Source organism: Indicator indicator, chromosome Z (genome assembly GCF_027791375.1).
Source record: "Indicator indicator isolate 239-I01 chromosome Z, UM_Iind_1.1, whole genome shotgun sequence".
In the NCBI taxonomy this organism is placed as follows: Eukaryota; Metazoa; Chordata; class Aves; order Piciformes; family Indicatoridae; genus Indicator; species Indicator indicator.
In genome coordinates this window covers 59,623,693-59,649,294 of record NC_072053.1, presented here as the reverse complement: position 1 = coordinate 59,649,294, position 25,602 = coordinate 59,623,693, and the positions used below count along the sequence as shown (strand labels likewise).

General features: G+C 42.5%; 1 protein-coding gene across 1 annotated transcript; it reads left to right on the top strand.

Moving 5' to 3' along the window:
• The first annotated feature begins 4,384 nt into the window (after positions 1–4,384).
• Positions 4,385–24,359, top strand: MINAR2 (membrane integral NOTCH2 associated receptor 2). Its single transcript, XM_054397598.1, has 4 exons — positions 4,385–4,549; positions 10,454–10,699; positions 12,363–12,525; positions 24,055–24,359. Exons 1-4 carry the CDS (start codon positions 4,385–4,387, stop codon positions 24,357–24,359), a joined length of 879 nt encoding a protein of 292 aa, XP_054253573.1.
• Positions 24,360–25,602: the final 1,243 nt, after the last annotated feature.

The window sequence follows — 25,602 nt, the reverse complement described above, 5'->3', positions numbered from 1 at the left end:
AATGTTAAAAGCTCTGTAGAAAAGGTGCTCAAACTAAAATTAAAAGAGACTTGAAATGCATCAAAATCTAATACAGCTAAGGAGTCAATGAGAGCATCTGGTAACAAGTATGAAGGGTGCTCAGGGATAACAAATCTAGGAAAAGGAAGTTCAGTGAATTGTTTTGGCCTTCCCAACTGAAATGTTGCAGAGGTTCTCATACCTTAGAAGTTCCTTATAGCAGGTAGGTGTCAGATGAGAATCCTGGAAGAACATAATTGGGATATTGCAGATCTGCTTGCCATGGTACAGAAGATGTTTCAAACAGACAGTCTGCCAGAGGACTTGCAGATTACAGTGTAAACCCTGCCTGTAGAAAAGGGGAGTTTTAGGGAATCATTTTAAACTACTGACTAGGGAGTCTGAGGTCTTTTTCAGGTGCCTTAATGTTCAATTAAACGAAAACAATAAAAACAACAAACACACACAAAAAACCAAACCCACCAAACCAAAACCCAAACAAACGGAAACAAAACAAAAAAACCCCAACCAACCAACCAAAAAGAGTAAGATACCTGAGCACCTGGGCATGAGCATGAGTCAGGAGAGAGTCAGCCTGGCTTTACTTGTGTCCTGGGCAAAGGAGATCTAACGGACAAAGAAGTCTTTGACAAGATTCCATACTACAGGATATTCAAGAAACTACATTTACATAGGAATACAGGAGCAATGTATATGCCTTGAAAGCTGTTTAAAGGAATGGAAGCAAAATGGTTCTGGATGATCGGGTAGTGAGGTGGATTGTGAACTGGCTGAAGGAAAGAAGTCAGAGAGTTGTGTTCAATGGGAGTCCAGTTGGAGGCCTGTGTCTAGTAGGGTCCTTCAGGGGTTGGTACTGTGAGCAGTGCTGTTCAATATATTCATCAACTACCTGGATGAGGGAAGAGAGTGCACTGTCAGCAAGTTTGCTGATGACACAAAAGTGGGTGGAGTGGCTGACACACCTGAAGGTGGTGCTGCCATTCAGCAAGACTTAGACAGTTTGGGCAGGGAGAAATTTAATGAAACACAACAAGGGCAAGTGCAGCCATTAGGACATCTGGGAAAGAACAACCCCATGTACCAGTATAGGTTGGGGACTGACCTGTTGGAGAGCAGTGTAGGGGAAAGGGACCTAAGGGATCCTGGGGAATAGAAGGATGACCATGAGCCAGCAATGTGCTCTAGTGGCCAAGAAGGCACATGGTGTCCTGGCATGTATTAGCAGGGATGTGGTTAGCAGGTCAAGAGAGGTTCTCCTCCCCTTCTACTCTGCCCTGGTGAGGCTGCATCTGGAATACTGTGTCCATTTCTGGGCCCCTCAGTTCAAGAAAGAGAGGGAACTGCCTGAAAAAGTCCAGTGCAGAGCCACAAAGATGATTAATGAACCTCCCTTATGAGGAAAGGCTGAGGGAGCTGAGTCTCTTTAACTTGGAAGAAACTGAGAGGTGACCTCATTAATGTTTATAAATATGCAAAGGGTGAGTGTCAGGAGTATGGAGTCAGGCTCTTCTCAGTGATGTCCAATGATAGGACAAGGAGAAATGGGTGCAAGCTGGAGCACAGAAGGTTCCATGTGAACATAAGGAAAACCTTTTTCACTGTGAGGGTCATAAAACACTGCAACAGGCTGCCCACAGAGGTTGTGGAGTCTCCTTTTCTGGAGACATTCAAAACCTGCCTCGATGTGTTCCTGTGTGACCTGCTCTAGGTGATTGTGCCCTAGCAGGGTGGTTGGACTGAATGATCTTTTGAGGTCCCTTCCAACCCCTAATGTTCTGTGATTTTGTGTAAATGGAGGAGTCAGCAGTATGGTTCCCCAAGGAATGATGCTGCTTCTTTTTTTTTTTTTTCCTCATCAATGGCATGAGGAAGAGAGCAAAAACTGAGATCTCCAGCTCTGCAGGTGATGTTATGCTTCTCTGGTTAACCAACTGCTGCTTCACTTGGCAAGGAACTCGCAAGACTGAGTGACTGTGCAAGATATTAGCCAATAAACTTTGGTGTGGTTAAATCTAAAGTAGCATAGCTATGGAAAATAGCCTAAACTATTCCTGTAAGACAGAATGTTCAACTGGCAGTCAGAGATGGACAAGAATCTAAGTATCATTGGTTAAGTGTAGTCTGACGTTACTAGCTCCACAAAAACAGTGGGAAATAAGGCAGAAGCATTTTAGGCAGATGATCTTGAAGGTGCAAAGCTTCTTTCTAGAGGAGGAATATCAGAAGATCTGAAAAGCAATTGGAGAAATTCATAGGCCACAAGTCCATAAGTAAAAGGCCTGGGAAGAGACGCTAGCACAAAAGATAGTGTGGCCTGATCTTGAATATTTCCAGGGACAGGGCCTCAACCACATTCCTGGGCAGCCTGTTCCAGTATTTTAACACAATCACTGTAAAGAACTTCTTCCTTATATCCAGTCTATCTCAACTCTGCTCTAGTTAAAAACTGTTGCCCCTCATCCTCTCACTGCAAGCCCTTCTAAACAGTCCGTCCCCAACATTCCTGTAAGTCTCCCTGGAGCCTTCTCTTCTCCAAACTGAACAGCCTACATTCTTTCAGCCTGTCTTTATAGGAGAGGTGGTTCTGGAGGAATAAAATGAGAATGAACTCAGAAAGTAGCCAAGTGTACACAGTCTTATGTAACAGTATCTCTGCTTGACTTTTTCAAACACAGGGATAGATCCTGGGCACTGGGGGTGTGACCTAAAGAGATGTTCTTATGTCCTGCCTAACTAAATGGTGTCGGTAAGTAAATTCACACAGATTCATACCACATTGTATGCTACAGTAGCACAGAAGAATCCCATGTTCAAAGGAGTCAGAGATGTTTAAGAAAGAAGGCATAGTTGTATATACCCAGATATTTTTGCACTATTGTCTTAGTTCTGCATAGGGAAAAAGGGGTCTACATGTCATGGTAAGTCTTAAGACAGCAGCTTCATGGTAGTCCCTTAGGGCTAAACTGCAGAGGTCTTTTGGTGCTTCAGAGCTTCATCGCATTGGAGAGAAGCAGTTCTAAATGTAGCATCTGCTTGCCCAGAAGCATGTATATCTACTCAGAAATACAGTCAATACCATCTCATTTGTGGCTGGGCACAAATACTCTGAGTATCTACTTAAAAGGCAACAAATTAATAATTTTTAACAGAAATGCTGTAAAATAATTGTCAGTAAATGCACACAAGGACAAATCGTGAGCTTTCTAATTACATAAGGGGTTTAACTTCTATGTATACCAAAGAATTTATTACACTAGGATATCACGTAAGTTCACATTTTAAAAAATAGCCTGCTAGTTTTATTTTCTTTGTTTAAATTTCAGCAATCTTCAGTAAGGAAAATACACTGATCTGATTCTATGGTCTCCATACAATGTTAAAATTCTTGTGATGCCCTAATTCTGAGCACTAATTAGATTCAAAATAGGTTTTCCTGGATTTTCAACAATGAACTTTCAAAAAACCTATCCTCTATGATAGTGCCATGAAAAAATTAAACATATTTAAGAAAAACTGAAAGACTGGGGCAGAAAAGGTTAAAATAAACATGAGGAGACTAGCTTTGGTGGTTGTAACTCAAGGCCATGATAAGAAGGAAAATTCTATTAGCAGAAAGTCAAAAGAACTTAGACTTACAAAATTATGATGAAAATACCAAATCTCAAAATAAAATAATAAAATTGAAGGGGCTGAGACTATACCATTCAAGTTAGTAAACTGAGAGTTTTTTTCCATTCACTTGAATGGGAGGAGAATAATTTCTCTGAAAACTTCTGCTATCAATTACTTGAAACAAACTAATATTTCCCAGAGTCAAGAAGAATTTACTGTGAAAGAAACCCCTGAATCTAAAGAAGTGAATGTCATAACTGATATGGAAAATGGTAATGACCCACAGAGCACAATGGAGCCTCTTAATACTGCCACAGAAAAGGATAATTTGCTTTGGAGGGGAGCTGCTTCTAATTTTCTGGGGGAAAAAAGCTTACTTTGAAGTATTGTTAAGCTTGACTTTTTTGGCAGGTCACTTGAGGAAGTGCTGGTATGCATTTAAGTGTCTCATGCACCTACTCACTGGTACTCTGTTAGCTTTAATGAACACATTATGCATCTATCAAAATAGACCTTGACTTGAAAACTTAAGCTAGGCACTTACAGAAACATGTCCTGTCTCCTCTGCCACTTCTAAACAATCTTTTATCATTGCTGGATGATATAAGTGAGCCTGACACCAAACAGGGGTCAGATACAGTTTCAGGAAACTGTCGTATCCTTCTTCACATCATTAATAATAGAAGGAGCATGCACAGCCAGGGATCAGAAGCTGCGGCTGTTTTCCTTATTACTCCACAGGACAGAAAACATGGACTTCTCTGCTTTGCCAAACAACAACCATCCCGATAAATTCCTGCAACTGGAGGTGAAGTCTTTAGTGAAAAACTCTGCATTTCTACAAGCCAGGCTGGCAAAATTCCCAGAAGGAGCTTTACCTGGAGTGCAGCGGTGGCACAACAGAATCTATTTACAGGTAAGCTCTAAAAGTGGCTGATATTTTTCCTCATTTTTCTACCTCATTTTTGGAATCAGGAGACTAAAGGCATGAGGTTGAGACTTAAGCTGTGAATTCAGTTTCCTGCATCTCTGAAGCTACATCACTACTATATGTACATTTTCCCATTGACAACAGTGAGGATCTGGCTTCAAGAGCAGAGTTACTCTCTCCAGGACAGTCCACTGACTGGTTTTCAGTACATCAGGCTTTCTGCTGCTCATTGTAGCACTTTCATAGCATTTCCCAGAAACTCTACTGATGTCAAATACCAATTAATGGTACTAAAAGGGGGAACAAAAGGCACTCTCTGAAGTAATAAGGAAAAAATTCCAGTCTTGTATCTGAAAGCCAGGTCATACTCCTCAAATTCCATGAAAAGGCACAATAGAGACAGCGTTAGAGATTCTTGCTAGTGTCTCACAAACCTTTATAGGTCTACATAGTTCACCATAGCTTCCTTTTTATTTTGACTTTTTTTTTCAATTCTAATATGACCTTCCTGTTATCTTGACAGACAGCTGTTGAAAGTGTGAAACACACTGACTGTATTAATCTAGGTTATTATATAGAGGGAGAAGCAGTTTCATATAAAAATGTAAATGTGCATTGCCCAGTAGAGGCCCTGGAGCCGGCAGAGGAGAAGTTCATGTCTGGATCAGAAGCAGTACAGCTGCATCAGCTCACACCCCTCTGGGCCCCACTTGCTGCTCCACAGTGCTCCTTTCCTGCCGCCTGGGGAGCCTCTCGCCTTTCTCCACCCCTAGCAGGAGCAAAAGCTCCAAGGTCTGGTTCTTGTCAAGGGATGGAGACACACATAAGCGGTTGGGGCCGCGGGTGGGTGTTAGAGGGGTGGGTGTGGAATGTGGAGAAGGGTCTGCATCCTGAGGATCCTAAGGGTGACAGTCCGGTCCCCCAGTGGGAACTGAGGGAGTGCAAGCCGAAAAAACATCAGCCTGGGGGAGGGGAAGAAAAATCTCCTTAAAGTTTCCCGCAACTAATTCCAGTTGCAATTCTCCCAGCAGACATTTCTCCCCATCAGCACCCCAAACGCCTTCGCTCCCTCACAGAGGCCATTCCAGTCCTCATCCACATGCAAAAGTCCTCCCTCTCCCAAAACCTGCTCCGATGACACCCCTTACATTCCCTAGCCTCTTTCTTACCTCAGACACGCTCCCTTTTGCCTACCCCAATGCCTCCAGCGACCTCTGCTCGCATTGTATTTTTTTTTTTCCTGGCAATTCCCCATGGAGAGCTGGGAAGGGGGGACACAAGGTCTCCCCTTGTCTCTCATGGAAAGAGCCCAAACCAAGGGAAGGCGCCTGCGGGTTCCCAAACAATGGGCTATGGTGCAATGCTGACCTCCCTCCCCACCCCACCTAAGCCCCTCTTTTGTGTAGAAGGGAAGCAGCCACACACAGAGCCTCCTCCACAGCAGGGATCCTTCTCCCCATTGTTGTTAAAACAGGACGCACTGTCACCAAGCCAGGGCTGCAGATCTGCAGGAGGATTAAAAATGTGTGTGGAGCCCTGTGCTTTTTCGACTTGTGATCTGCCCTTCGCCACCAGCGAGAGGGTTTTCCTGGAACTCTATTCCCAGACCTGGGATGACCATTTCAAAGGAAATGTCTGTGTTTCCCACGTCACCAGAAATGCAGTTCGCAATGCGGTATAAGTGTTAAAACTAAGGCACAACCAGTACTTTTAAGCATAGTCATTAGTGAATTCAGGCTGTTGATAAAATTCATTGTGCCTTATTCTTTCTCCCATATGAGCTTGCCTCCTTTTTTTCCCCTTTTGCTGACAATCAAATAAAGAGAAAAGAGCTGATGAGTTCCAGACATTAGAATAAACACGATGGCACAGTGGAGAGCTAATGGTGAAGGAATAAGATGTTTTTCTTTAAGATGAGAGAGCTAATGGGGCTAAGGGTTAGCTAATTCAGAAACGGAAATGGGGCGGGGGGGGGGGCGGGGAGGGGGGCAAGGGAGGAGAATTAATTTCAGAACATATGTGCATGACCTACAGACTCCCAAAGTCATTAAACCTTAAGAGCAGCCTAAATTCCCCCTTCAGAAATTAATTTTCTTCTAAGAAACTATTGCTACTCAGGGCTGCTCATGTAAAGTGACTTCTCAGTGGCATGTTCCAGACCTTTATTATGAGGTCATTTAAATTCAAGTGCACATAGGCACTTGTGTGTTTTCTCCACCTCTGAGTTTATGGATTTATTTCCATTATAAAAAGCAGCTTGATATAATGACAATTCATATTGCTGACCAAAAAGTTGCTGCTCTTTCTTCTTATTTTTATCATCTATATCAGGCAAACTGAACGGCTTCCCTGCTTAGCATATATTTTCATCATCCACTCTGAATAAAAAAAAACTATAAAGCCAACCAGGAATCTTGGCCCTTGCTTGTGAAAAGCAGCATAAAAAGCACAGACTGTTTCTCCTGCAAACAGCTAGCTACCAACTGCTTTCTGATTGTCCTCAAAGAAAGCTTCCAGTCCCACTAGCTCCTCTGCTCCACAGTATGTTTTAATGTTCAGAATAGAGTAGATTATTTATCCCCTATATCTGCTTATGATAGCCAGAGTGTCTGTGTCCTCTGCAGTCCATGTGGTCATTCTCCACAGTTCCAGGATGTCTCTTTTCTGCTCCTATTTTTCCCTTTTTCCTGTATTTCTGGAAGATGGAAGAGAGCATATGGTCTTTGAGCACTGTGCTGTTTCTTGTCATACTACTCTTGTTTAGGATGTCACAACTGCAAACAAATTTTGGCCTGCTAACTGCAGAGTTCCTCCTGCTCACTCATCTGGGCCAAAGCCTGTGTCCCATCTTTGCTTTTTTTTTTTTTTTTCTGAGTGTGCCGGGACAATATATTTTTTTTTTTTTAACGTAGAAGTTGGGTTCTGGTTTACTGTCACTTGTTTGGCCCCTGGCTCATATGTGCATTACATACTTCCACTCTTTCCCTTACTCTTCCCAGACATCAGCAACTGGCCACAGTCAGAGGCAGCTGCAAGGTTGGCAGGAGCTTTGGTCTGATGCTGTGCAAAAGCTTTTATATAATAGACTCAGAACTCTGCAGAACTCCATTACAAATGACAAATAAAACAGCCTTCTTCAAGTAAACAATTCATTATGAGGAGAGAAGTATACTCAGTGCTGCACAATTACAATAGTGCCTACTTTTCTCTAAATATTGCTATGGATTAAGCTTTAGTGTTCATAACCATCTATTGAACCTCTTCCTATCCATGTCAGCTAGCATTGCAGGTTGCTTTGTAGTACCTGCTGATGCTTAGTATCTCTGATCAGCAATTCTGATTGCCTCCTGTACCTTCAGTAAGAAGACTTGTGTTCTCTGGAATCCTTGATGTGAATTGTCTGCCCTTTTGTCTTTCAGATCTGCTTACCTACCCTTGGTTACTCCTTGCATTCCTGATTGCTTTCCCACAGCATCCCCTGAAAGATTAGATTTGTTCAGCAAAGTCTAAAATGCTACGAATTATTTGACCAAGTGCCTATCAATACCTATACAGTTGTTACAACTATTACAGCAATTTCTGGATCAGTAGTTAGCTGTGGCTACCCTTTTGTCCATCAGACATTTTGATAGTCCTAGAAATAAATTTATACAACAGAAGAATGCCCTTCCAAGTGCTGGCAGAGTCCTTCACGCTGTGTTACAAGACTTTTCATTAAGATTGAGGAGTCAGGAAATAAGAACTAACCCTCTTGAAATAAAATGAAGAAAACATTTTCTTCCAGGAAGTAAATTTTCTTAATTTTTGTTGGTTTCTCTTTGATCTCTGCTTGCAGACAGAGGAACTTGAGACCAAGGCCTAGCCTTAGCTGTTGATGTCCTGGGGTTTGTGGGTAATTAGCTTGATGTCTTACATCACAGCCAAGAAATGAATGGCTCTGAACAACAACAACAACAGCAGGAAAAAAAGGATGAAATAAAGACAAAACCTAGATTCAAAAGTTTCCTAGATGAATTTATAATTTTTAGTAAAACTTCTGCAAACTCTCTTCTACCCCTAATTCCACTCCAGATCTCATGGGAAAACCCTGTTGCCCCTCCCGTTTTCCACCCTCTGTACCTCTGCTCCAGGCTGCCACATTCTCCTATTTACCTGCCCATGAAAAGGAAGGTACTCCAGACAGAAAAGGCAAAAGGTTTTGTCACAAATCACTTTCTTTATGAGCAAATTTTGAATCATGCCATCTATTCCAAGTTTTGGAGCATTTTATTTAAAACAGCTTTAGAAATTACTGTCAAGTCATATTCTTTTCACAACATTTTAGCCTAGGGAGACTGAGCATAGTTCACGTTCTTCAATAAAATGTTCTCCGAGTTGTACTGTCTAGCAAGCCTGAGGGAAGCATCACTAAAGTCAATGACAAATTTTAAATTAGAAATAAATAAGATAAAATAAAATTAAAAAAAATAAAATAAAATACAAAGTAAAATAAAACCAAATGGTAATCAGAAAGAAACTACAGCTATAAAATGCCAGCTTAGCTGAACTTTGGTACAACACAAAAGGCTTCAGTGACAGCTGCAACTGCAATGCAAAGAGTAATATTTTTAGGGAATATGTCATGTCAAGGAATGACATATGGAAATTATGAACTAAAAGAGAGACTGGGAGAGAACTGAGGATCCACTCCCCTGCTAATAATAATTATGGATGGGAAATATGCTTAGTCACTTTTTCACACCTTAGTGATTAAAATGCCAGCATGATGCTTCCTCCTAGGGTTTCTTAAGAAAAAGACTCTCTCTTCTCCATCTTTACTTTCTGATGGAAACCAGTTCTCTAGTTTCCTTCTACTCATGCTTGTCCTAGACCAACTCATTTATGTCTATGCAGAGGACAAAGGTGCTAATGGGGAAATGCTCCTTTGCTAATGGGAAAAGCAGAATTTGCACTGTCATAGTTCTGTAGAAGCAGTACATGGGAGAAGTGTTAGCCTGAGGCAAGGCAGAAGAAGGTCTCTCAAGAAGCTGATGGAACCATTTGAACAGCAGATTGGTGATGGATGAATTCAAAGTGTCACGGACAAAAGGTTACAGTGAACCAAAAAGTTGAACAGCTTGAATTGGCATGTCTGTATCCCTCCATGCAATTACAGATCAAAAAAATAGGGTAACTACAATCTTACTGGTTCCTACAGAGGCTCTTAGTGCTGCACTAAGCAGAAGCATGTGTTTACCAGAATGTGACCCAATCAGTGTCGTTTGTCTTCCTCCCTTGCCACACCCATGTTCTACAACAGTTTAACAACTGATGTGGCAGGAAGACTGTTCACATATGTATATATTTATTTAGCTTTGAGTTCTGACACTGTCAGAATTAAGGACGCTTCCGCAGTTGAATGAAAGATCTCTGACATCCTGACACGGGTCTAGCGTTCAACAGTGCAAACAGAACTGTGAATCACAACCCTGCTGTCCAAGAAGCATCTCCAGTCAAGGCAGTCATTTAGACCACCATTAGCCCTCAGCTTCATTCTGTATTGTTCTTACAGTTCTGCTTCTGCATCGTAAGCCTGTGGCTTTCATGAGAGCTGCATCTTCCACCAGAGTGCTTGATCACACTGTTTTGCTAAAGCAGAGGCTCTCTTTCAGCAGGCATTATTAATGTCAGTTCACATTTGCAAAAGAGTTAATGTTCAGATTGTACCCTCATGCTTTCCCCTGAAGAAAGAAAACTACCCAGTGTGAAGAGTCAGGCTCCTCTACTGCACTGTAGATATTTGCCAAAATAAGAAATATTGTTGCACGTGTAATTTAATAAATTATTCTATTGTATAAATCATAATTCTGTAAGGGGGGCTGTGTCATAGATAAAACTTGTACCTTACAGAGAGAAAAGAGAAATGTCACTGAGCTACCAGGCTTAGACTCGAATGGAGTCAGTCAAGAAATGATAGACAAAGCTCTTGGGAAACACATTACACCCATCACCTTGAAATCCACAATCAAAAGCAATCCCCTATATAGTGACATACAGGTGGAGGATAACTGGGAAGAGAACAAAAGGAGCCCTTCCTGGACTGTGCAAGACTATGACAAGCACTCGCTACACTCTGACTTGGCAAGCCACATAAAGGTAATATGCTGATAGAGTAAATTTAAGTAAATTGAATTGCTGTGAGCTGTGCAGTGTGTGCATGAACCATTTGGTTCTTTTGGTGAAATTCCAGAAGCAAATATGGATATATTTTCTGGTACAGACATGATACTAACATGAGTCTGATAAGAAAACTAAATATCTGGTTAGACTGCAGAAATTCCAGTTCTGTAGAGAATGACCTCTGTGACTACTGAAAGTCTTAAATTGCAACACCTCACAACTCAACTTCCCCATTTATATTAGGAAGAACTGTATATAAGACATTTAAATACCACATGCCCACTTTAATAACTGTTCATAGCATCATTCTGTTATCAAACAAAATATATTTTTCCAGTCTCATACACCTTATAGAATAATTTTCCTTGGAAAGGACCTTTAAGATCATTGAGTCCAACTGTTGGCCTAACACCTCCATAGTTATTAATCCAGGTCCTGACATGGTTTTCGAACACCTCCAGGGATGATTCAGCCACCTCCTGGGGCAACCTATTCCAATGCCTGACCACTCTTTCAGTAAAGAAATTTTTCCTAATATCCAATCTAAACCTCTCCTGGCACAACTTTCCTTTCATTCTATTGCTTGTTATTAAGGAGAAGAGACCAACACCCACCTCAGTACAACCTTCTTTCAGGTAGTTGTAGAGAGCAGTAAGATATCCCCTCAGCTTCCTCTTCTCCAGACAAAACAATTGCAATTCTCCCAGCCACTCCTCAGAAGGCTCAGGTTCTAGACCCTTCACCATCTTTGTTACCCATCTCTGGACACGCTTCAGCACTTCAATATCCTTCTTGTAGTGAGAGGCCCAAAACTGAGCACAGTATTTGAGGTGTGGCCTCATCACTATTCCTCCTGTCTATTCCTGATCCAGGATGCTGCTGGCCTTCTTGGTCACCTGCTGCCCAAGACTCATGTTCAGCCAGATCTCAACCAGCATCCCCAGGTCTTCCTCTTCTGTCAGACAGCTTTCAAGCCACTTTTCCCCAATCCTGTAGCATTGCATGGGGTTGTTGCAACCCAAATGCAGGACCCAGCACTCATCCTTGTTGAATCTTGTACAACTGACCCCAGCTCACCAATCCAGCGTGTCCAGATCCCTTTGCAGAGCCTTCCTACCTTCAAGCAGATAAACATTCCTGGCTCAGTCTGATATCACCTGCAAACTCCCAGAGGGTGCACTCAATTCTCTTGTCCAGATAATTAATAAAGATACTAAACAATGTGCAGAATCTTATGCAGGATCCCACCTGCCTATGAGTTGGCACAAATGACTTTTAGGTTTAGTTTTGTAAGTAATGTGGGTTTTTTTTGATGTTCTGGCTTTTTGAAAGGGACTTAGATCTGTGTTTATAAATTGACATGGTTTCTTCTGGATTTCTTAATTACATTTCAATGACTGGTGTTCTACATTTGGTTCTTGGTTGAAAACAGTGGTTTTAATTTCTCCCAGTGGAATATCTGCAGCATCAGGCGAGTAGTCCAACCTATGTTCAAACTAAAGCTTTTTGCATGTGTGTTGTGATACCTCACATTCATTAATCACTATCTGATGATAGCCAGAATACTTCTGGCTATGTTCTAATGACTTTGTACACAAAACAAAGGAATTTAGTTTTTGTTTTTTAATTTTTCTTTTAGGAAAATCCTAATGATCTGCGGTTCTGGATGGGAGATATTTATACTCCTGGGTATGATACCCTGTTAAAAAAAAAAGAAAGAGAAAAAAACCATTCCAAATGTTGCCGAATCATCCTGCTCATGGTACTAGCTGTTTGCATCCTGATTACCATAGTCACGCTCAGTGTTTTACTTATTTAGTATAGCCAAATGATGTTGATAGCAAATTTTTCAATAAATATTTTTATTAAGCTATTCTCCTCCCTTGTTTTATTCCAGTTCCAATTTTTTTTTTTTTTTTTGGTCAAAAATACAATTTGTTTGACATCACTGTTTATAATGTTTAGGAACTGATCCTGAAACAAGACTAATACTCTAAGCACAGCAGAATGTCTTCTCATGAATATAATACTAATAATTTTTTTTTTTAAAGGGACTATATATATATATATATATATATGCTACTTTTCTTAGTGCCTTCTTTGGACTGATGATTTGGGTCAGTATATGTGGCATTGGTATATATATCTTAGACAACCATCTGGCCATCTGTTTTAACAGAAACCTACCACCCTGTTCATCTTTTTATGGTAGCTATTACTGGAACAGATAAAAGTGTGATAAAGCAGCATGCAAGATATCTTAAAGAATTCTAAAAAAAAAATAAAAAATGCAAGCACTACTTAGTGATTGGATGCAATGGTGCAGCACTCAGTAAAAAACTAGTCTAAATGCCTAAATGCTTTCTTATACTTTTTCAGATAAGAAAAACACAAAGTATACCACTGAGCTTTTATTTAAAGAATTCCCCAGGGACTGGATTTCTTTATCCCTGTGTCATGTTCTTTGAACATGAAGCATCTCTGCATTCCAAAAGATAGAATGTTAACATTTGTTTAATGTGACACATCAAAATCTGGAGTACGATCAAAATTGGTGGAGTACGAGAGCATTAACTGGAATTAGAATACACCTTCAAACCATTACAGTCATTACATCCATGTTGTGAAAACAGATCTTTGCAAATGACAGGACCAAAGTTTAGTATTAAGAGTATTCAGACAACTTCATACGTCTCAGAATAATTCAGGAGAATGAAAACATGAGATAAAATTACAAAATAAAAAGTGAGTAAATGGAGAGAGAACTTCTTTTTGAAAAACACTCTCACTGCTGAAAGCCCTTTATACCTTTATCTTAGGATAACAGGCTATGAATAATAGTGACATAGGAATCTTCCTCACTCACACATGAGAATCTCACAGATGCATGAAAGACGCAAAGTTTGGGTTATACCAGACCTCCCTTTCTTCACAGAGAAAAACGCTTGGGAATAGGTCAGAAACAGGAACATGCTAGAGGGTTTGTATTGCGCCTCTGAATTCTAGCATGTGCCCTACTCGCAGCAGCTCTGCAGTACTTTAAATGAAATCAGGATGGACTCATTTCCAAGTACAGCATGACAGTATGATAAATGTGCTTAATGCCTTCGCTCCTCAGCTGGTCCATGTTTGAATCTTGTTTGCGCCGTAACTACTTGGACCCTAGTCTAGCTTGTACCACAAATGGTTCGAAGACCTAGGCTAAACCAGTTTACTGCTTTTCATCTGGCACACAGCCAACAGCAAGAGTGTAGCAGTGCATTGGTGTAAAGTGAGTATCCCAAAATTGAACACTGCTGTAAATATACAAGGAAGCTGAGCCGTGTGGTTTGCTGCAGTTTCAGGGCAGAGCAGTGCTCTTGCCTGAAAGATCAGGTCTGTTCAGTTTAAGGAAGTAACAACTTAGGAGTATTTTACAAGACTAATAGCTGACATTATGAAGTTATTATTCACATTAAAACAACAATAATACTTAATTGATTTTTTTTTCCCCAGCTCAAGTACATTTGCTGTAAGTGCATTGCATGCAACGCAGATACATGTTTTTGTAAATTACTGAGGCCCGCAGGCGGGAAACCTAAAAGCAAAGGGATCTGGAGTTTCCAGGAAAAGCGCCAGTAACGCGAGGTTCTTGACTGCGCTGCTCTCTCAGGAATAAAGCAGTTTTCTCCACAAGCCCGTTCCTGGCTGTTTCAGTCCGACTGCGCTGCTGTCATCTAGCGGAGAGTCGAAAAAGAGGATAAAAAGTGTCAAGCACACAGCTGCAGGTTTGGAGTAATGTGCCCTTTTTTTTTTTTTTTTTTTTTTTTTTTTTTTTTTTTTTTCTTCCCTCCGGGCGGAGGCGGAGGGTGTAATGCCCTACTTTCCGGCCGCGCTCTTGCGGCGCGGCTTCCTTTGCTGACATCTCGCGGCGGGCGGCGCTGAGCGGGTGGGCGCAGAGACCTCGTGGCTCCCTCCTCGCCCCCCAGTGCCCCGCGCCTCCGCCGTGCCCGGGACGCTTTTTCCGCGAGGGGAGCGGGAAGGGCGTGTGCGTGTCGTGTGCGTTCCCTGCGCGGCGCCTCAGCACCTCTTGTGGGGACCGGGGAGCTTGAGAGGGCGTTCACAGAAGACCGGCCGCTGTCTGCCTACATGGGAGCTGTTTTTCTAGGGCCTGAGAAAAACAACAATCGAATGCTTGGGGCGCAGGGGGAAGGGCAGGGGAAAAAACCACCACATTGAGAGACAAAGACTTTTCTTCGAGGGGGAGCGGTGCAGCCTGAGGATCGATTTACGGAATCCAAAAGCAATTAAGGAGAAACCTCTTCTTGAACCACTTTATGCAATGTTAGGTTAAGTGTGTTGTACAAGAGCAGTATTTTTTTGGTTGGTCAGGTTCCTTTCTGTGGCCTCATTTACCATGTAATTTTTTAATGTATTTGGTTGGTTTTAGTAACTCATTAGTGACTGAAAAGTCATCACGCAGCATTTATACAGTAGGATTAGTATTAGAGTTTGCACAACAGAATGTTCAGTGCTTTAGTTGCTTTAGTTCCAAAAGTGCTTTTAAAGATGGATGAGTAAACCAACTTCATTAGGTAATGACATTAAAACAGGACATAAATCACTTTTTCTGTTGGAAGTAACCTCTCAGACGCACGTGGATGTAACTGCAATAGAATATCCCCTTTAACTGGGAAAACTGGCATGTAGAGTGACGTGTCAGGAATCTGCTCTTATAAACAATACAACTGCATTGTAGAAAAGAGCACTCACGCAGTTTCTGCCACATTAAAATTGTGCTGGAAGTTAACCATATTTCACAAGTGATTTTTGAAAAATTACTTCCTTCTCTCCAGCAAACAAGGGTTAGTTTTCAAAAGTACGTAACTGAACTTTATTTTTTACTAACTTCTAGTACAACTGCTCTCCTAAATCACTAGAACATGTTGGGAATTCACAGCTTTCCTCTTCATTTGCGATACTCTTCCCTTCCCAAAAGTATCTGTAAATATGCAACTTGCTTTTCATGTTGCTTAGTTTTAACCTGTGAATTTGCTGAGGATGGGCTTCTGCTTGGCTCTGGTGGCTCTGACAGGCACTATGTGGGGAGATTACAGCCAACACTCTGCTTCAGTAAGTACAGAGCTGGACTGCCGAAAGCATCTTGAAGAGCTTATTGCTTTAGCAGGGTACATGTTTTCACAGTTTCCAGCTTCCTCTTTTTTTTTTTTTTTTTTCCTTCTGCCAGTGTACTCATTAAATAAGACAAGGTCTAAAAGAGGAAAAGGAGGGGGAAAGAAACTTTTTTTAATTTGCCATGGGTAAAGTTACCTTGGTATAAGGGACTGTATCTATATCTATATGGCTCAGCATCGTTGGGAAAGTCATTAGGGATAATGGTTTGGTATAAGGGAGCTTGGCATTTGGCCCCCTGGGATCAAGTAAGGGGCTTTGAACCCGGGAGACTCCCTGGTGGGACTTAGGACCCTGGGGACTCCCCGGTGGTGAAGGAGGCAGAAACACCTGGAGCAGGTTTTGAAGCCCCGGTGACAGGCAGGTTTGAAAGCCTGGAGATGTTTTTTAGGCACGCACTCTGCTGACCAACCAGGACAGGTGGCAACTGCTTGGCGGCAAGGTGTGGAAGGATAAAAGAGACTGCCTAGGGACTGTAAAGCTGCTGCTTGGAAGGACTGCCGGGCTCTTCAGGAACTGGGAGAAGGAGTTGCATGTCTGCCTGCCTTTTCTGCGTGCCTGCCGTATCTGCCTGTCCGCGAAGAGCCGCCTGCGTGCCCTGCCTCCCTGCCTTGGTGTGCACCTGGGAGAGAGCCGCCGGGCCCCGCTCCCTCCCCTGTTGCATCATCACCGCTCGACCACCACGGTATCCATTTTTCAGCCTGTTAATAAACCCTTTTAGGCACTTGACTCCGGTTTGAGTCTTAATTCTGTTCCCGATAATCTAAAAGTTAGTCCCATTAAAGGTCCAATTGGGCATCAATCAGAAATTAAGCTCAGCCGCACCCAGCACCAGCTGGAACGCAGGGGGGTTTATCGGCCAAATTAGCCATCATTGGAGCGTGACACTTGGTCACGTCAGGATTTGAAAAAGGAAAATGCAAAAATACATACTGTAAATCTCTCAGAGCAAAACATAAATTACTTCTTCAGTTATGATACTCTGTTGTGTGAGTGCTGAATTAATATTTGAACGATGGACCATAACAGCTGTACCTGTATGGATGCAAAACATCTCTGCTATGTATCACTGAAGGATTAGAAAGGCCCCCACAAATTCCCCTACCCAAGGAGAATGTCCCACTGATTAGTTCAGAAATGTTTTGAACATTGTTTGAAATCATCAGTTTTTAAATGTTTTTCAGGCTCCAAAATCCACTCTAAGGACCTAGCTCAGTGTGGTTGCACTCTTGTAAATAGCATAATCTGCTGTAATACACGTTTACTGCACTACCAGTTAGATGAACTAAAAACCAGACAGCCGCTAGAGCTGCAGTTACCTGCTGTAACAAGCAACAGCTACAATGTAAGGTGTACCATCTCTTTTTGTTGCACAAGATAATATCTTTTAAATTTTCAGTGACCAGAATTAGGTGAATTACGCTTTTTTGTTTAACAACAGCACTTTCATCCTATAGAGTTTTCCTTTATAAAACATGCTTTTTGTACTTTTTTTTTTTTTTAATGATTTCCTAGAAAGCTTTACCCTATCCAAGGGCAGCGGGTGCAAATCCAGAGCACTTCTATGGATTCACAGTTCTGTTGAGATGTTACTTTGTACAGCTGTAACCTGATTATTTGCTTTGTATAGGAATGCATTAATAAATAGACGAGATAGTCTTGCATCTGTGAGCTCCTGTTTATATTGACAGGCTTTCTCAGTTACAGTTCTATCTCCTGTGACATTGTTTTGTTTCAAATTCTAGCTACAGCTGCATGCTCACTTGGTACCTGGATGCAAGGGTAAGAACATGGCTCAATTAATTGCTCAGCACCCTGGCAGCTCTGCAAACCCAGAACTGTATGTCAGGTTTGATAGTGCTGTGCCCATTTCCATTCTATTAGCTGGAAGGAGAAAACAGAACAATGGCTTAGAGAAAAATAGATCTTTTAATGAAGTCTATGAATCTAAATCCTCAAAAGACTTAACTTGAAATATTGAGGCTTTGAGGGACCTTTCCCCTTTCTCCTTTCCCTTTCTTCTCTTTTTTCCACCTTCCCCTTTTTCATTATTTCCCTTTTTCACTTTCATGTTCCTTTCTTCTTCTCTTTTGCAATGAGTTTTATTTGCAGTCTTTCATTGGGCTGGGATTTATGCTTCTGACAGGTACATGACCTATGACATTGAGCTAGGCTCAAACTATAAGCTTACTAAGCTAGATATTGAAAATGGCCAGCTGCCTAGCTTTGCAGGTGCTCAGCTTCTCTGGACATGTCCAGCTGCAAACAGCTATCATCATGGAATTGTCACAGGACTGCCACTAGATGGATGCTTCCCAAATACACAATCCAGACAAATACACAATCGAGGCAAATTTCTGCTGGATTACAGATGTAGTTCAGGAGTCAGCTGAGATGAAGTCTGTGTGCACATGCAGTTTAGGTAAAGAGCTTGTAACCAGATCCCCCAGGTGGTGTGACATTGGCTTCTCCCTTTTGCAGCTGCTGTTTAGTGGACTTCTACCTGGGAGCAGCCTGTCTGGTCAGTGGTAGTGGTGATGTATCCTGGCAGGCCACCCTCTTTCCTGATATAGGGACTGGTCAAGATTTTCTGGTAGTGGAAAATGTCTTTGTGAATCTCTGCAGCAGGACACACTTTGCAATGGTCCTGATACTACTGTAATGCTGGCCATGACACCGTGAGTCCAGGAGTCAGAATATTCAGTTATGAACGACATATTGTTAAGAGGTTTGCTTTTCCTTACCAGACCTAGTGTAAGTCATCTGGTTGTGGAACATAAACATTGGACACTCTTTACTCTGATGTGTTAACATTCTGTTAGTGGAACTCAGCAACAAAATTCCTGTACACAGTTACATTTTCAATGTATTACTGAAACAAGCTGTCAGAGAGGTTACATTGAGAGAAGAGAGCAGTGAATTCATAGCAATATGTCATGCTGTATTGTCAGGAGAACATGGAAATTCTGAGTTGGTGTGTGTTACTGTTACCACCCACGTACTTCGTTCCACAGACAACCCAGCACATGAACCGTCTTTCCCAAAGATGACTTGTTTCTCTTTCAGGGTTTTCTCTGTGCCATTTGTGTGTTCTTCTTGGAACTTCTCCAATTGGCCACTTTCAGCTCAGAAATCAGTTGCTGCAGCTGCTGTGGTAAATTAAAACTCTTATAGATTTAAGTGAGTTCATCTGATCCTTGTTGTAGGTGGTAGTGTTAGTCTTGTTGGAGGAAGTGATATGGAGGCCCGGTGGAAGGCAGAGAGTTTTATGACAGCATGCAGTTGTACCACACACAGCACAAACTTAGTGGGTATCAGGCTTATTTGCTTCAAATTTGGTGGACTTGTGTTTTTGCATATCTTTGGGTGTGTGGTATATGAAGTAAATATTCAGCCTTTAAAGTTTGTTTAGGCACAACTGAATACTGAAAACACATGTATAAGTGTGCATGCTCAAGCTCTATTTTGTGTTCAGTTGTTTGGGTTTCTCTCTTCTAAATAACACTTCCTCAGAAAGGGAAGTGATAAAGGTGATCCACAGTGAAGGTGACACAGGATGGTTTTGTTGTGGAAGATACTTGCTTTTGTTTCAAGTCTGCTTTCTCAGTTTCATACAGAATGGTAGGGGTTGGAAGGGTCCTCTGGAGATTCATCTAGTTTAACCCTCCTGCTAATGCAGGTTTGCCTAGATCAGGTCGCACAAGAACATGTCCAGGTGAGTCTTGAAAGTCTTCAGAGAAGGACACTCCACAACCTCTCTGGGCAACCTGTTCTTGTGCTCCATCACCATCAAAGAATTGTTTCTTCTTAAGTTCAAGTAAAACCTCCTGTGTTCTAGTTTGTGCCTGTTGGCCCTTTTCCTATCACTGGCCCCTGCTGAAAAGAGCCCTATCTTCATGACCTCCACACCTTAGATATTTGTAAACATCAATAATGTCTCCCCTCAGTCTTCTCTTTTCCAGACTAAACAGCTCCAGGTCTCTCAGCCTCTGCTCATAAACCAGATGTTCCAGTCCCTTAACCACCCTTATAGCTCTCCACAGGACTCCAGTATATCCCTGTCCCTCTCGAACTGGGGAGCCCAGAACTGGATACAATACCCCAGGTGCATCCTCACCAGGGCACAGTAAAGAGAGGAGAACTTCCACCAACCCGCTGACCACACTTAATGCACCTCAGGATACCACTGGCCACCTTGGCCACAAGGGCACATTGGTGGATTATGGTGAACTTGTTCACCAGCATTTCCGTGTCTTTCTCTGCAAAGCTGCTTTCCAGCAGGTCAATCCCTAACCTGTACCCATGCATTGAACTGCATGGGAGCTGTCTCTGCCCAGCTTTCCAGCTTTTTCAGGTCCTGCTGAATGGCAGCACAGTCTGGTGTGTCAGCCACTCAGTTTTGTACCATCAGCAAACTGGCTGAGAGTACACTCTGTTCCTTCATGCAGGCTATTGGTGAGTATGTTGAACAAGACTCGACCTAGTATTGACCCCTGGGGAACACTACTAGCCATGGGCCTCAAACTATACCCTGTGCCACTGATCACACAGAATCACAGAATTAACCAGGTTGGAAAAGACCTTCAAGATCATCTAGTCCAACGTATCACCCAACACCATCTAATCAGCTAAACCATGGCACTAAGTGCCTCATCCTGTCTTATTTTAAACACTTCCAGAGATGGTGACAACCCCTGTTCTCTGTCATTTAGCCAGTTCTTAATCCACCTCACTATCCACTCATCTAAGCCACACTTCCCAAGCTTACCTATGAGGATGTTATGGGAGACTATGTCAAAAGCCTTCCCAGAGTAGATGTAGGCAACCTACGGTGCTCTCCCCTCATCTACCCAGCTGGTCACACCATCATAGAAGGCTATCAAATTGGTCAAGCATGATTTCCCTTTCATGAATCTATGCTAAATTCTCCTGCTAATCTTTTCCTCCATGCACTTAAAGATGACCTCCAGAATGAGCTGTTCCATCACCTTTCCAGGGATGGAGGTGAGTCTGACTGGCCTGTAATTTTCTGGGTCTTTCTTGTCTTCTTGAAGACTGGAATGACATTGGCTTTCTTAATGCCAACTCTCACCTGATCGTTTGTTTTATGAACTGCAAGCATGGTAACCTTTTGAAAGTGCCTGAGACAATCTGGAGTTAGGGATATAGAAGCTGTAAGTGAATGATGTTCTGTGCACTGTTAGTGGCAAATTGCTAAGAAGAAGGGTGCCTTATAAAATTAGCTTTTAGGATAAAAGAAGCACAGGGCCTTTAATCTTTACATTTACATTGGTCCTCTTTTTAATGAACAAGGTCATTAATGCTATCTTAGCTCAGTGAGAAGTGAATAAATTGGCATGTGGGTAATCTAAATGGTCAGAAGGCAAAAGTTCTGTTTCTTTTTTATTTTTTTAAAAGTCTCTTTCTTAAGATTAACTGCACCAAATGTCAGAATCATTTGTGTTACATATGTGGGGAAAAATCAAATCAGGCTTCAAATCAGATCATGCTGTAAAGGTCTGACAAGTTATTTTATCTTAATTCTTGCCTCCTATCACAACTTCTGCGTTTTCAGTGCAATATAATGTGAATGAGGTTTTTAATCAGATTGTTTAAAAATAACAAGAAAGGAAAAGAGAAGCCTCCTAATTTGTTAAGATTAAGCTGAGGATAAAGAGACAGCCATGACATTAAATCAGGCTTTGTCCCTGGTTGAAACGTGACACATAAAGTTATCTATACTTAGAACAAGAATAAATCCTGAACAAAGCTTTTAGAATTGAATGAGCTAGTACAACAGCAGCTCTGGCTTTGTGCATATGAGTAAAACTATAAAACATTAGAAGTAGTTAGGTCTGAAGCATGAGTTTATGCAAAGCTCAAAGCCAGAGAAGAATGGGCTTTCCTAGCAAATGGAGTAAAGATACTGTTTGCAGCCTGGATGCTGGTGCATTAAATTGACAAGCTGTCAAATCCCCAGGCAGTAGGAAACAAATTAGTAAAAACTAGGTTTATAGTAGTAACGTGCAGAAATAAGTGTTTCAATACATAACAAAATGCCAGGGGAGAGAAGAATTTGCTAAAGAGCTAAATGCATGTCTGACCTTGAGGTGAGTGTTGTGGGTTGAAAATTCCCCCCACAACATTAAGTTTTTTCAGACCAGCTCAGCTGGAAGCAAATGGAGCTGTATTTACAAGCAAAATTACAATCTACATGAAATGCAATTAATATGTACAGAATATACAGCATTTACAATACTTACAGGTATTTACAATTAATAAACAGCACAGGAATCCCCCTGGCCAAAGACCTGGAGAGATGCAAAAGCTTCTCCCTCCCTGCCTCCTTCCCTACCCTGCTGTACACAAAGGGACAAGAGAAAAGAGAGTGGAGAGAAGTTGTTGTTAAAACCAGTCTCAACAAAGCAGTGCAGTCAAGGTCAAGCAGAAGCCAGTTAGTATCTCCCACCCCAAAGAAGCAAGAAGAGAGATAGATTGTTTTGTACAACTAGTTTAAGTCCACTATCATTCCAATGGGATTGTTTAGAATTATAATTATTTTCCTTTTTACACCCAATAGTGATTTATTTCTACAAATACATTAATGGCAAAAGAAAAGGCAAGGACACCCTCCACTCCTTATTGGATGTGGAGGGGAATATAGTAACAAAAGGTGAGAATAAGGCAGAGGTACTTAACACGTTCTTTGCCTCAGTCTTCAATAGTGGGACAGGCTGTCTGCAGGACAACTGGCCTCCTGAACTGGAAGATGGAGTCGGGGACCAGCATAGTCCCCCTGTAATCCAGGAGGAAGCGGGAAGGGACCTGCTGACCCACTTGGATCCTCACAAGTCAATGGGATCCATCCTAGGGTGCTGAGAGAGCTGGCAGATGAGCTGGCCAAGCCACTCTCCATCATTTATCAGCAGTCCTGGCTCACAGGAGAGGTCCCTGGTGACTGAAGGCTGGCCAATGTGATGCCGATCCACAAAAAGGGCCTGAAAGAGGAACCAGGAAATTACAGACCTGTCAGCCTGACCTCAGTGCCAGGCAAGGTTATGAAACAGGTCATTTTGAGTACAACCACACAGAACCTACAAGATGGTCAGGGGATCAGGCCCAGCCAGCATGGATTCAGGAGGGGCAGGTCCTGCCTGACCAACCTGATCTGCTTTTATGATCAGGTTACCTGTCTGGTGAATGCAGGGAAGGCTGTGGATGTAGTCTACCTGGACTTCAGCAAAGCCTTTGACACTGTCTGCCACAAGAAGCTCCTGGCAAAGCTGGCAGCTCGTGGTTTGGACAGATTCACTCTGAAATGGGTCAAGAACTGGCTGGAGGGCCGGGCCCAGAGAGTGGTGGTGAACGGTACCACATCCAGTTGGCGGCCAACCACTAGTGGTGTCCCCCAGGGATCAGTGCTGGGTCCCATCCTATTCAGTATCTTTATTGATGATGTAGATGGAGTCCATCATCAGTAAGTTTGCAGATGACACCAAGTTAGGAGCAGTTGTTGATCTGTTGGAGGGTAGAAGGGCCCTGCAAAGGGACCTGGACAGGCTCAATGGATGGGTAGAGGCCAATGGGATGAGATTTAACAAGACTAAGTGCAGGGTTCTACACTCTGGCCATAACAACTCCAAGCAGCACTACAGGCTGGGGACAGAGTGGCTGGAGAGCAGCCAGGTAGAGAGGGACCTGGGTGTGCTGGTTGATAGTAGGCTGAACACGAGCCAGTCGTGTGCCCAAGTGGCCAGGAGAGCCAATAGCATCCTGGCCTGTATCAGGAATAGTGTGACCAGCAGATCAACAGAATCTCAGCGTTGTATACCCGAGAGAGGGTGAGATCAAACCCAGAGGAAAGCCCCGAGAGAGGGTAAGCTAAAACCCAAAGGGGAAGGCCCAAGGCCAAGCCTGGCAGTCCAGAATCTGCTGCAAGCTAATTAAGTAGCCAGAAGCAGCCAAATAAGCAGAAACGCATCTTGCGTAGCCCCCGCTGTTTGCAGGAGAGAAAGGGAGCCGCCCGCTGTAGCTGCTCCGCAGTCCCGTACCAGGATGAAGCACCCAGGATTTCCCCGAGGGAAAGAGAGAGCAAAAGATAGCCTTTCAATTGAAGTCAAAGGCAACGACTGCAGCATTGTAATTTAAATGGAAAGCAGTCGGCGACAGAATCGGCGGCGACAGCTCACTTCGAGCCGAGCCGAGGCGGGAAGCATTGCTTCACCACACCCCCACTGAAACCCGCCTACCGGGAGCCGCCACTCGATCGCGAGGGCCGACCCCTGAAAAACTGGCCCTGCCGCATGGAGAGCCGATCCTCCGTTCCGGGAGCCGCTCCAACCCCGCAGACCGCGGGAAGACAAAGAAAGCCAGCCGCCCCTACCCGCAGAGCCGGGGGGAGAAAGAAAGCAAGCCCCCACCCGCAGAGGCGGGAGGGAGAAAGAAAGTCGCTGCCCGGATATGAGCAGCCCCAGGCAGAAAACAGACGAGCAATAGCAAGCCAGCATAAGCAAGCAACTTGCCTCGCTACACAAAGAGACAGAATGTATCTTTCATGTGTACAACATTCTGTAACATTCTATTCAAAGCACCCGTGCGTAGCCGCGTGATATTTCCAGCTTAACCTGCCTCGTGATAACATCATAAATATCTCTATACATAGTTAGCAGCCGCAAGCGTCTTGTCGAGTCTCCATCTAGTGGACAAGCGGCGGAACTGCACCCTTTCGTTCCCTATATTAGAAATTGACTGTAAATATTATAATTGGGTATAATTGTAAATACTAAATCAGTTATGGTCTATATTATTACAATCGTGCATCCGAACCAATATATATAAAGTGATTAATCAAATATTCATAATAATAATAATGAATAATAATTTTCATAATTCATATTTTCATAATTCATAGTTAATAATCACCATCCTCCATCCCTAATCCCCCTCTCCATGACACACCAAAAGAAACCTGATTCTATTCTGAGTGAGGTCTCTTCCAAAGTTATAGTGCATTTTGTAGGAGTCATGCTTCTGGCTACGCCTTTAAAACTTGACAACAGCTTTGGAGCATCTGTTGAGGATTCCTTCTAATGAATCAGAATAATGTCCTTCTGATAAAAGTCTTCAATGATTTAGGTGTTTGTTTATTTTCCTTTCATATATGACATTCAGAGAGGACATGACGGCTGTCCAGGAAGTTGTTCTTAACTTCAGCAGAACTATTGTCAAATAAACCATACAGTTACAGGATTTTTCTCAAGTTTCTTTTCTGACACAATGTAGCTTCACCCATACTGATCCATCCTGGTTACATCTGAATTTGCCAGCAGTGTGTTTTGTTATCTGCCAAAGTTCAAGATAATGGAGCCAGCTACATCCACAGTTTCTAGTGCAAGCCAGCTTGCATTCATGCTGCACATTGGAAATGTGCAAGTTTGGCAAGCACATTTAAGCTTCAAATCATTCAGTATATTTTTGCAGCTCCCTTTGATGCATCTTTTCACTGCACTGTATTCACACAAGAGATGACTCAGTATTCTCTAGAGACTTGCTTGCTACATTGAAATACCTTAGCTAGTGTCTTGCCAGCTACAGGTAAGATATACCAGAAGTTACAACAAAGAGAAAGCTGAAAGTTATCTACAGCTTTCTGTTAGGGCTAGAGACCCCAAAAAAATGCCTTTAAGTAAAGAGACTCCAAAATAAAT